Source organism: Echinops telfairi, unplaced genomic scaffold, assembly GCF_000313985.2.
Source record: "Echinops telfairi isolate 266 unplaced genomic scaffold, ASM31398v2 ScPeMD7_7424;HRSCAF=8462, whole genome shotgun sequence".
NCBI lineage: Eukaryota > Metazoa > Chordata > Mammalia > Afrosoricida > Tenrecidae > Echinops > Echinops telfairi.
Window position 1 is genome coordinate 11,892,417 of NW_022111324.1, and position 11,418 is coordinate 11,903,834.

Consider the following 11,418-nt stretch of genomic DNA (forward strand, 5'->3'; position numbering starts at 1 on the left):
ATTATCAAGGGTTCATGAGGGAGGGGGGAGTGGGGAGGAAGGGGAAAAATGAGGAGCTGATGCCAAGGGCTTAAGTGAAGAACAAATGTTTTGAGAATGATGAGGGCAACGAATGTACAAATGTGCTTTATACAGTTGACGTATGTATGGATTGTCATAAGAGTTGTATGAGCCCCCAATAAATGATTAAAAATAAAATAAAAAGACAGGAAAGAAAGAAAACAAAATGGATGCCAGAAGAGACTCTGAAACTTACTCTAGGATGTAGAATTGCTAAAACAAAAGAAAAGATAAGCAAAAGAATTGACCAGGTGATTTCAGAGAGTAGTTGGGAAGACAACATATTATAATGAAAGCCAAAAAGACTTGGACGTAGAGAATCAAAAGGGAAGGACACACTCAATATTTCTCTAACTAAAAGAATGGAATGAAAAATTCAAGCCTTGATTTGCAAAATTGAAGAACCCCTGGGCAAAACATTGTATAACACAGGGTACATCAAAAGAAGATAGAAGAGATGCACACAATCGCTGTCCCCAAAAGAATTGGTCCCTATTCAACTATGGACCAATGACATTGGAAGAGGAAGATCAAGCTGCACTGAAGGCATTATCATTGGAATACCATTTGAGATGTTTCAACAGATGCAGTGCTGGAAGCATTCACTCGTCGATGCCAAGCAATGTGGAAGACCTGGCCAACCAACGAAGATAGCCAACTTCATGCCCATCCTAAGAAAGGAGATCCAAAAGAATGCAAAAATTGTTGGAGAATAGCATTAATATCGCAGGCAAGGAGAAGTTTCCTGAAGGTAATTTCAAACTGTTCCAGCAGCACATCAACAGGGAGCTGCCAGAAAACTGAAGCCAAGGATGTGGCACAAGGGGTATCACTGATGACGTCAGAGAATACCAGACACAGGACATATGTGCTTCATTAACTATGCAAAAGCATTAGACTGTTTAGATCATAGCAAACTGTGGCTAACATTTCAAGGAATGGGAATTCTAGAGCTCTTTATTGTGCTCATGTGGAACCTGGACATGGATCAAGAGGCGGTTACACAAACAGAGGGGGGGTAGTGTGTGTGGTTTCAAATCAGGAAGGTGTGTGTCAGGGTTGTATCCTCTCACCATCATCTTTATTCAATCCGCAAATGGTGGAGAATCACTGCGCAAGATCAGAGGATCCTTTTGTGAGGATGGTAGAACCCCCTCCTCCTATGCATGTGCCTCAGTGCTAGTGAGAACTGCCAGTAATGCCAAGAGTTATAGTTTCTGAAACCACAATCTTAGTTTTAAAGTCAGGCTCTAAGGAAATACTTTGCAGAAGGACAAATTGCACTTTTTGTAAATGTCCAGAGTTCAGAAAAGACACCCTTTGTTATAGACTATGAGCACAAATGTATATTTAATCCTTGGATAGAGATGAAGGAAATACTAAAAATGCAATTTTCTGAAATAATTAATTCTATGTCACAAGGGAGTGAAAAGCAAAACCCCGCATCTCTCATCTTTCTTCAGAGTTCCAGTGTGGTGCAAATGGTTAACATGGTTGGAGGTTCATGGCTACCTAGAGGTGCCCCCGAAGTAAGGCCTGGTGATCTACTTCCAAAAAACCCCAGCCATTTCAAACCCTATTTAGCACAGTTATACTCTGACTCATAGGGTCACCCTGAGCAGGAGCCAATTCATGGGCAATAGGTTTGATCACCCCTAGTGCAGCCCCCACCCCCATCCCAACGATGGGGGATAAGCCAGGGCTCTGTTAAGGAAGGCTGACTTGCTTCTAACTCGCTCCAGAAAAAGAGCAAAGAGGAGTTACTGGTCCTCTCCCTCTGCACCCCATGAAGTTACTTGCTTGCTCTCCTGGGTGGCTGACCAACTCCAAACATGGAACTAAATCTGCATACAGACACATGGGCACAGAGGAGGAGGAAATCTAACATCATACCAGAGTTTCTCTCTTCATTCCTGAGGCGACCGGATGGATGCTCCTGCGGGATCCGAGAAGCAGAAACCTCCGTTAATTCTGACTTCAGTTCTTGGAAGCCCAAATTCCATTTAGATACTGTATTTAAAGAAAGAGACACAATGGTACCATGAGAATTAACTCAGGGATTGACTGTGCTGGAGATGGCATTGAAATAGTTTCCCAAAGATAGGGTGTCTGAGATTTGTTTTAAGATTGTGGTGGGAGGAGGCAGCAGAGGGAGAGACAGGTAAACTGAGATTGGACTACGTTGACCATTAGTGGAGCTGGGTGATGGGTACCTTGGGGGTGTGTTCTACTTTCTACATTTATAAAGATGTGAAAATTTCCATAATAAAAGCAAAAACGATTAAATTTGTGTCTGGTAGGATAGTAACAATACGTGGACCAACTTCTACCCAACTAAGGTAGTTGCTTCCAGTAGGGCTCACTTCTGAGAGAGCAGGTGTGCAGTTTTAGGACATTGGGAAGATCCTTGGTGTCATCTCAGTTGCCCGAAATTCAATAATTAACAATTCCCTGCTTGGGAAAAATGTGTATTGTTCATTCCTTTGTCAGAATGCAAATGTTCCTGTAAGAAGTAAGCACATTGAGCTCTATCTAGTCCATTGGTATTTTCTGTTAGGCCTTTTCCTGAGATCAGTATTGAAGAAGGAAAAGAGAGTATATGCACGGTTTCCACAGGGCGGTAGACAGGGTTTGGTCCACAGAGAAGGGAAAGAGGGCAGACTGGGAGATGTGAGTGCGCATCTCCTTTTGCTTGGGATTGTGGTCATACAGCAATCTCTGAAGACAGGGACGGAGCAAGCAGGCTCAGCCTTTTCCCTGTTGGTTCTCTGCCTCACAGTAACCAGTAGTAGTGGTGATGTAGCCCAAGTTGCTTTACTTAATATATTCGCCCAAATACAATCTCTATGGACGTTTTATAACTTGCTGCATTGCTCAGAGGCAAATAGGTTGGATGTGCATGTTAACTGGAAGAGGCCGATAATTGTGAGCATCTTCTCTTATTTTCATGTCTGTGATTTAGAAAGGTAGGCTGACTACGATCTTGGTAGGCAACAGAGGCACCGTGAGACTGGCCTATGGTATAAAGAACCTGAATGTTCTGTTTGCTTGCTTATGGTCAATCATTGTTTTCCTTGGTTACCCTGAAATCAGAGTTAACGTGAAAAGACCTCTACATGTCTCCCCAAAGTGTAAATCCCAAAGTAAAGCTGTTTATTTATTCTCTATGCATTCTGACTTCAAACAGGTTGCCATCAAGACACCTTGCTTTGCCATCAGTTTCTTAGCTGGTGACCTTCCCATAAACCTTTCTTCCTCTAACTTGGGCAGAGTGAACGGCCATGCTGCTCCAGGGTAAAAAGTTGTGGTAACAGTGTCTCAGGATTCCCAAGCGGAGAGTCCTCTCTGTGCCCAAGACTGTGCTCCGACACAGCCCAGAGGAGACCAGGAAGACACTGTCTATCTTTGGTTTGCTCATCTCACCTAAATTTACCCTCAGGCACAGGGAGGTTCTCAATCCTTCTAAATCAGTGGTTCCCAACCTTCCTGATGCCACGACCCTTTCATACAGTTCCTCATGTTGTGGTGACCCCCAACCATAAAATTATTTTTGTTGCTACTTCATAACTGTAATTTTGCTACTGTTATGAGTGGGGTGACCCCTGTCAGTTGCCCGACCCCCCCAAAGGGGCCACGACCCACAGGTTGAGGACCACTGTTCTAATGGACTGCAAGTCATCAATCTTATACTACTTGCTCTTTCACAGTCTCTGGAATCAGGGTACCCCCGCTCAGTGTTTTAAATGCAATGAAACCTACTACTGTCCACTCCATTCCAACGCCAAGAGCACTTTCCCAGGCTGTAATCTTTTTTTTAAAAGATCTTGCTAGCAGAGGATGGTTTCGATTCATCGACCTCTGGGTTATGGGCCCAGCACGCTTCCGCTGCACCACTTTGCTATCTTCCGGGCTGTCATCTTAAAGGCGGAGTCAAAGCACCCACCTTTAGGTAAGCAGCTGAGGGTCTAACCACCTGCCTCCAGGGCTCCCTGGTGGTCAGCTTCTAGTCTGTGCTGTCCGATCATTGGGTCAAGATCAACCTGACTGCAACAGGCGTGGCTTAGTTTTGGTTTGTGAGTTCAGTAAGAGTGCCCTGGTGGTGCAAAGGTCGAAGCACTCCATTATTAAGTAAAAGGTTCAAACCCATTCAGAGGTGCTTATAAGGCCTGGCGACCTGGTTCTGGCTAGTCGCACAGCTGGAAACCTCTGGAGAACAGCGCTCCCCTGCACGCACGCCCGGCCTCACCCTGAGGTGGAACCAACTTGATGGCAGCTGATGGGCGCTGTGTTTGTGAGCTGCGCAGGGCCGTAGGTGGCGAGCACTCACTTCCTCTGTTCCTCACAACTGTCCTGAAAGTGGGTATGAGGCTGCTGTTGGACGAATGGGGAGAGGGCACCAGACAGATTAAGTAGCTTGTCCAAGATCACACAACTAGTAACTGGTGGGGTTCGAGCCTGAACCCTCATACGCCAAGGCTATGGCAGTTGTGAACCCTTCCTCTCTGCGGTGGGGAGGCTGTCTGTTATCAATTTGTCATCTCAGCTTCAAATACTAGCGACCCCATGTTCTGTGTTAAACTAGGTATTAATCCTTTAAAGTGGTCCCGATGTTAGGCTTTCCCGCTAGAGGGCGATAGCGGGAGGCTGCCGGAAGAAGCATCCTGAGTGGGGGGTCTGCGCGGGTGAAGACGTGCAGGGGAGCAGGCCCAACACAGGGTTGCTCTGAGACCTGGCAGCCTCAGCCAACTGATCACCCTTTGTTAAGTAGCCAGATTGATCACCCTTTCGTTAGGTAGCCAGATTGATCACCCTTTCGTTAGGTAGCAAGATAGGGGGTTGTTCCTCTCCATGCCCAGGCACCCCCAATAGGAAGTTGGAAGCCGATAAAGGCTAAAGGGCAGGAGCCAATTCAGGAGCCAGTGAGGTGGGGAGGGGGTAGGCGGGCGAGGAGGGGCCAGTACACCTAGGAGAGCCGTACACCTGGATTGGCTCAATCTAGGCCAGATGGGCTTAATTCAGCCAATGGTGTCAACCAGTACCTCCGACCACGCCTCCCAGCCGCAGGCCCCAGAAGATTGGAACCAGGGGACTCGAGGGCCCTCTTTTCCAGCTGCTCCTTCGCCTTCCGCTAGGCCTGCCGCGGTCTCTTTCTCTCTCTGGCCTCAGGCCTCCACGTGTGGGTGTGCAGTGCCCCGGGGTGCCTGAGTGCAGTTACTGTCACACCTGGAATTGCTTCTATCCTTTATAAAAACCCACTTGGATCACGAACCAGGCTTTCTCTCCCGAAGCCAGGAATCGCGGTCTTTCTCATCCGAGCAATCTAATCGACAGTGCATGATCCCCATCCCCTGAAGGCCAGCTGCTTGTGCTGGCCTCTCGACTCTCCACAGACCCCACCTGGGCTCCCCCTCTGCGAGGCCGCTAATCACCTGTTTCTGCCTGCACTCAAAAAGGTGACATATTGCAACTCCTGACCAGCTCCTGTCTGGCCAAGCCAGGGGATTCTCTGCTATCTGACGAACACCCCTTCCCTATCGGAGCCCTTCTTCGGTAGTCCCCCTCAGCCCTGTGGTTGTTAATGCTGATGGGTGCATTCCAGCTCCTGGCGACCGACCGTACAGAGCGGGGAGAATTGCCCCTGTATGGCTTCCTAGGCTGTCATTTAAGCGAGCCGATCTCCAGGTCTTTCCTCCTGAAGCGGCTGGTGGGTTGGAACCTCTCCATCACTGCCATCTTTCCTTAGCAACCCAGCGCTTCACCGTTGCACCACCAAGCCCCTCCCCTAGAGTACCATGAAGAGTTTGCTTAGATCTTTCATGGCTCTGTGATCACAGTTAATAATTCTTTATTTTAAGCTTCCCCGCTGAACCTATAGGTAGTGCAGTTGGTTAAGTGCCAGACTACGAGCGGAGAGGTAGGTGGTTCAGTTCTACCCAAGGTATCACAGAAGAAAGGCCTGGCTGTTTCCAAAAGGTCTCAGCCTTGAAAACCTTATAGAGCCCTGTTCTGCTCTATCCTACAGGGTCACTACGCGTCCGAATCAAATCAAAGGCATTTATCACCAATGACAACAACAGAGAATCCACCTGGAGTCAGAATCAATTCATCGGCAGTTGGTTTGGTTTTAGGGGTTTTGCTTAACTTCCTCTGTGGTTTCTATCTCCTGATCAGACTCAGTATCCTGGTGGTGTCGAGGTTACACTTTGGACTGCAATCCTAAAGGTCAGTGGTTTGAAACCACCAGTCACTCCTTTAGTGAAAGATCGGGCTTTCTACTCCCATAAACAGTTACGGTCTCGGAAACAGCAGGTCCTGAGTTCCAGGTTGCATCGGGCCCTCAGAATTCAAAGCAAGAAGCCCTTCAGCTCAGACACTCTCATTGACTCTAGTTCTTTGCAGGAACCACACCCTAAAGGCTATTTTTTTTTTTAAATAAATAAAGAACCAATGTAGAGGGCGGCTTCCAGAGCGGCAGGAGGCCCGGTTCCCAGTTGGCAGGTAGGCTGGATTATGAGTCCGGGTAGAATCAGCCAGGAGGATCTGGCAACAGTCAGACTCTGAGTGGAGCTGGCTCCCCTGAGGACGGAAGCCTGCAGAAGATGTAAAGGCAGGCAGGCAGTTATACAAAGACCTGAACTGGCCAGGGGTACAGCTTCCGCAATCGACTTTGCCATTTTCCAGATGTGTGGCTTTGCGCGGGCCTCTCCGAGCCTCCGTGTTCTTAGCTGTACAAGCTTTTAAAAGTTGTTTTGAGGATTACATAAGAAAGTACAAGTGAAAACAGTCCTCAGGAAAGAGGCACCCAAACTAAAATTTCTCCTGAATGTTTTAAAATCACTCAAGCTTCATTCTGAATATGGGAAATAACAAAAAGAGACCATGAAAATGCTCAGCAATATATTGTATTAGGTGATTTAATAACGTTTAGCCTTTTGTCTTGTTAGAATTCAGTCTTTCTGTTCTTAAAACATTCTTATCTATTACCAAATTCTGGAAATTGTACACTCTGTCCTATCTTTCTAATTTATAGACTCTCATTCTAGTAAGCAAAACCTAGAACTTGAACTCATAACTAATTAATATGTTTTTTTACATCTTGGCCCAGGAAGAAAGGCCTGGCCATCTACGCAATGAGAACCCTTCGGATCCAGCAGCCCAGTCCCGTGGTACCTCGGGTTGCTGTAAGTTGGGCCAATGATTTTTGTAGTTTTTTCTATCATTGCCTGAAAAGTTAACTCAAGATCACATAAATGAAGAGAATGGAGTAAAATAAAGGGGACAATATATTCATAGGCTGTCACAAAGCCTCATGGAAAGTGAAGATTAGCCAGCAGACTGTGGTCCTGGGTGCTGTCCCAACAAGTGTGAGCTCTAGAAGCAACGTGTGTTGTAGAAGCATTGTATACAGATTGGGGGAGCTAGGATGTACATGTGGGGGTGACTGACATGGGTTTGGCAACAATCCTGGCTCAACGCAATCCTATATAGGATTTCCAAGGCTGTAAATCTGTACGAGAGAAGGTAGTCTCATCTTTCTCCCACAGACGAGCTGATGGGTTTGAACAGCTGACCTTGCAGTTAGAGCCCAATACCTCTCTCACAATGCCACTAGGGTTCTCTCTATCTCTATCTCTATATTCTCCAACATTTTATTTGGAAACTTTTCGGAGCAATAAGAAACTTGAAAGAATAGTACAATACATACCCATTGCGTCATCCACCCAAAGGCCTCTGGGAAGCAAGGCCAGGCCCTTTCTCAAAGCCACAGCCTTGTAGTCCCTGTGGGCACAGTTTTACGCTGACACGTATGGTGTCACCAGGAACCGGAACCAACTCGACAGCAATTTTTTTTGGTACCATTCACTTAGATTCAATAATTGTTCTTTTTTTGTTTTTTTAACTCATAGGAAACTTAAATGAACTGCGTTGACTGAACTACGCCATGTATCATCTTTTGTATTATTAAAGCTATTGTTATATATTATTTTCATTAGCAAACCATCCCATGACAATGGGTCATGTAGAGAAGAATGTTAAGAAAAGAAAATATAGTGAGGATTTTTTACACAATGGTTTCACACAATAATTACAGCTCAACAATTGTTCCTACTGTGCCACATTCACTTTAACTTTCTCTCTCTCCCTCTCTCTATTCAGTCTTTGATAAACCATTTGAGAAGGAACCCTGGTAGGTTATCCATCGGGCTGCTGACCACGAGATTAACAGTTAGAAACCACCAGCTTCTCCCTGGGACAAAGAGGAGGCTTTCTACTCCTGTCAAGAGTTACAATCCTGGAAACCCCTGGGGGCAGTTCAACTCTGTCCTGTAGGGTCACTCTGAAGGTAGTGAGTTTGAGTATACCATTTCCAAGTGAATTGCAAACATTGCAACCCTTCACCCCATGAACTTGAACATCCACAAAATATCATGTCTCACCCAAGAAATGGATGTGAATATAATATACAATCTAATAAGCAGTTTTTAATTCTAATTTTCCCAAATATCCCAAGCTTGTCCCTTGTACCTTTTTATCTCCAGTACAGAAACCAACCAGGGATCATGACCTGCCTTTGGCTACTGTATCTCCTTTTTGTTCTTCTGTTGAGTTGATTCTGACTCTAACAGCCCGATAGGGTACAGCAGAATGGCCTCATAGGATGTCCTAGGCTGTAATCCTCACGGAAACAGACCGCCTGGACTTTAGCCTCTGGACCTGCCGGGCAGGTTCCAGCCACCAGCCTTTGCTCAGCAGCTGCATGCTTAGCCACTGTACTACCAGGGCCGTCACGGATCTTGTCCCCTTCAGTCTAGAGCAGGCCCTCCCCTCTTCTGCCTTGTTCTTTCTCGACATTGACATCTTTGAAGAGTCCAAACTAATTGCCCTACAGTAGGAATAACCATCTATGAACAAATAGTCAAAAAGGGATTGTTTTTCAAGTTGGACAGTTGGTAACTTGGTGTGTTTATGCATAAATCTATATATATCCTTCTTGAAATATATATATATAAGTTCCCATTATGTTTTACTTCCATTTTCCATGAACTCTTTGAAGCCCCCTCATACATCTATGCATCTTGCCCACTCCTTCATTTCCATCAACTGTGAAGATTTGTCGTGGACAGCCTCCAGACTTTGGAACTACTGGCCTAAAGAAAAGGATCGCAAGTACCTAATAAATTCATAATAATAACAGGATCATAAATAAAGCTAAATACTCAACACTCCTGGAAAGGGGTTGTTTTGCCTTTCCTTCTGCCTGTGCTCAGTGTGTGTAAGCAGCTCAGCTGCCGCTGTGGGAGAAGCAGTGGACTGCTCCCTGCAAAGTCAGCTGTTCAAAACCATCAGTGGCTCCACGGGAGAAAAACGAGGCTGCCTCCTCCTGTAAAGATTTGCAGCCCTGGAAACCCTAGTGAGGGTCACGATGCTGGGCATCGATTCAGTGGCAGTGGGTTTGGTGCTAGGTGTGCAGCCTCTAGGAGAGAGGAGGGCAAGAGGGGTGGGTCTGTGGCCTCTGTGCATGGTTGCCACCCACCATGTCACCTGCAGGACTCAGGATCCCTCCTCCCCAGATCCCTACCTTCCTTGGAGCCTTGTGGTGTGTCCTGAGAGGCATCTCGCGCCTGGGGGCACTGGCTCCTTCTCAGGCTTGCCACCTCCTGCCTGCTGGTTTCCAGCCTCCTGACCAGGTCCTCATTCTCCTGCCTCAGGTGCCTCTTCTCTTCCTCCAGAACAGACTTGTCACGCAGGAGGTTGCTATGGGCCGTCTCCAGCTGGTCGTGCTCGCTCCGCAGGGTGCCCAGTTCCCTCTGCATCTCTTGGGCAGGGTCCTGGATTCCAGCAGGCTGGGCCCGTGTCAGTTGCTGGAGCAAGTTCTCCAGAGAGTTGAGGCGGACCTTGGCAGCCTCCAGGTCGGCACGCTGGGCGCTGCTGTCTCTCTGCAGGTCCTGGATGGCTGACATGGCCTGGCCTGGCTCAGGGCAGCTGGACTCGTGGGGACTGGCCACACTGAAGGTGTACTGGCATCGGCCGCTCCGGTCATTGGCCTTGCGGAGCTGGGCTGCCCTGGCCCCGGCACTCCATGCCACACAGGCCAGGAGCAGCAGCTGGACAGCTGGCATGGCGAGCCCTCAGCGGCAGAGATGTGCACACAGGCCCTCAGTGCCGAGGCTGGGCGAGGTTTCCTCGGGAGACTGTCGTCCAGCGAAGCGTCTGGAAGAGCGGCCCTGCTGGCTCATGCGGAGCTCCGGGGTTTTATACATCCTGGGAGGCAGCCCTACGGGTGGGGGAGCAAGCGGTTGGCCACGTGAGTCCGAGTGGGGCCGCGCACACGGGGCTGGTTTCACACTGCTGGTAAAAAGTAACTGTTGGCAAGCCTGTTTTGAAATTCTTTAAAGCAAGGATGTCGCATAACACCCTCCAGACACCCATTACCATCCCTCCTGTAGCTCCAAGTCCAGTCTGGTAGGGCACACATGCAAGGATATGTTGTCTGAATTCTGTGAAGCTGCTGGGTCAGTTGGGCCCTGGCACACTCCCAGAGAGATAGGGGGAAATACATGTTCCTCTAAAGCTTCGATTCTTGCTCCATAGTCCTGAAGTTAGACCTTAACCTAAGACGCTGTGAATTGGTGTCTGTTACAGCAGACTAGAGGGTACTATTCTCAGTGCCTGAAATCCGATAGCTATATATATATATATATATACACAAGAATGAGGTTAGAATAAGAATGTTTTCTTATTCTAGGTTAGAATAACTAGGCTAGAATAAGAATGTTTTAGATAGATAGATAGATAGATAGATAGATAGATAGATAGATAGATAGATAGATAGATATGCAAGAACTAGGTTATAATAAGAATGTTTTCTTGTAGAGGAAAGAACTAGGAGGCAAAGGGTAGTCATACAGATGTAAATATAGGCATATAAAGATGTAAATATATTTATATATGGCAAGGGGGAAATAGATCTATGTACATATATTTATAGGTTGAGTATTAAGAAAACAAATGGACAGTGGGCCCCTGCACAAGTACTCCCTCAACACAAGAACACTTTGTTCTAACAATTCAGCAATCTGAGATGCTCACCTGCCTGGCACGATTGCTGACAACAATGGGTGCACAAGCAATTGTGGTGAAGAAAGCTGATGGTGCCCAGCTACCAAAAGATATAGCACCTGAAGCCTTAAAGACCTGAAGATAAACAAGCAGCCATCGGAAGAAGCACACCAGCCTGTCCTGACTCAATCGCTGAGGACAAAGGGAGTGCATTCGCAAAAGTGGTGAAGAAAGCAGATGGTGCCCGGCTATCAAATGATACAGCATCTGGGGTCTTAAAGGCTTGAAGACAAACAG

The 11,418-nt window shown here is 47.0% G+C and overlaps 1 protein-coding gene across 1 annotated transcript in view; it reads right to left on the reverse strand.

Moving 5' to 3' along the window:
- Window positions 1–10,184, reverse strand: part of MYOC (myocilin) — a 14,341-nt gene extending 4,157 nt beyond the window's left edge. The window contains exons 1-2 of the mRNA XM_013005696.2: window positions 9,641–10,184; window positions 1,954–2,070 (exon numbers count right to left, since the gene is read on the reverse strand). Coding sequence (XP_012861150.1) covers window positions 1,954–2,070; window positions 9,641–10,181 — 658 coding nt within the window. The 5' untranslated portion in view covers window positions 10,182–10,184. The remainder of the gene's footprint in view (window positions 1–1,953; window positions 2,071–9,640) is intronic.
- Between the last annotated feature and the right edge of the window lie 1,234 nt (window positions 10,185–11,418).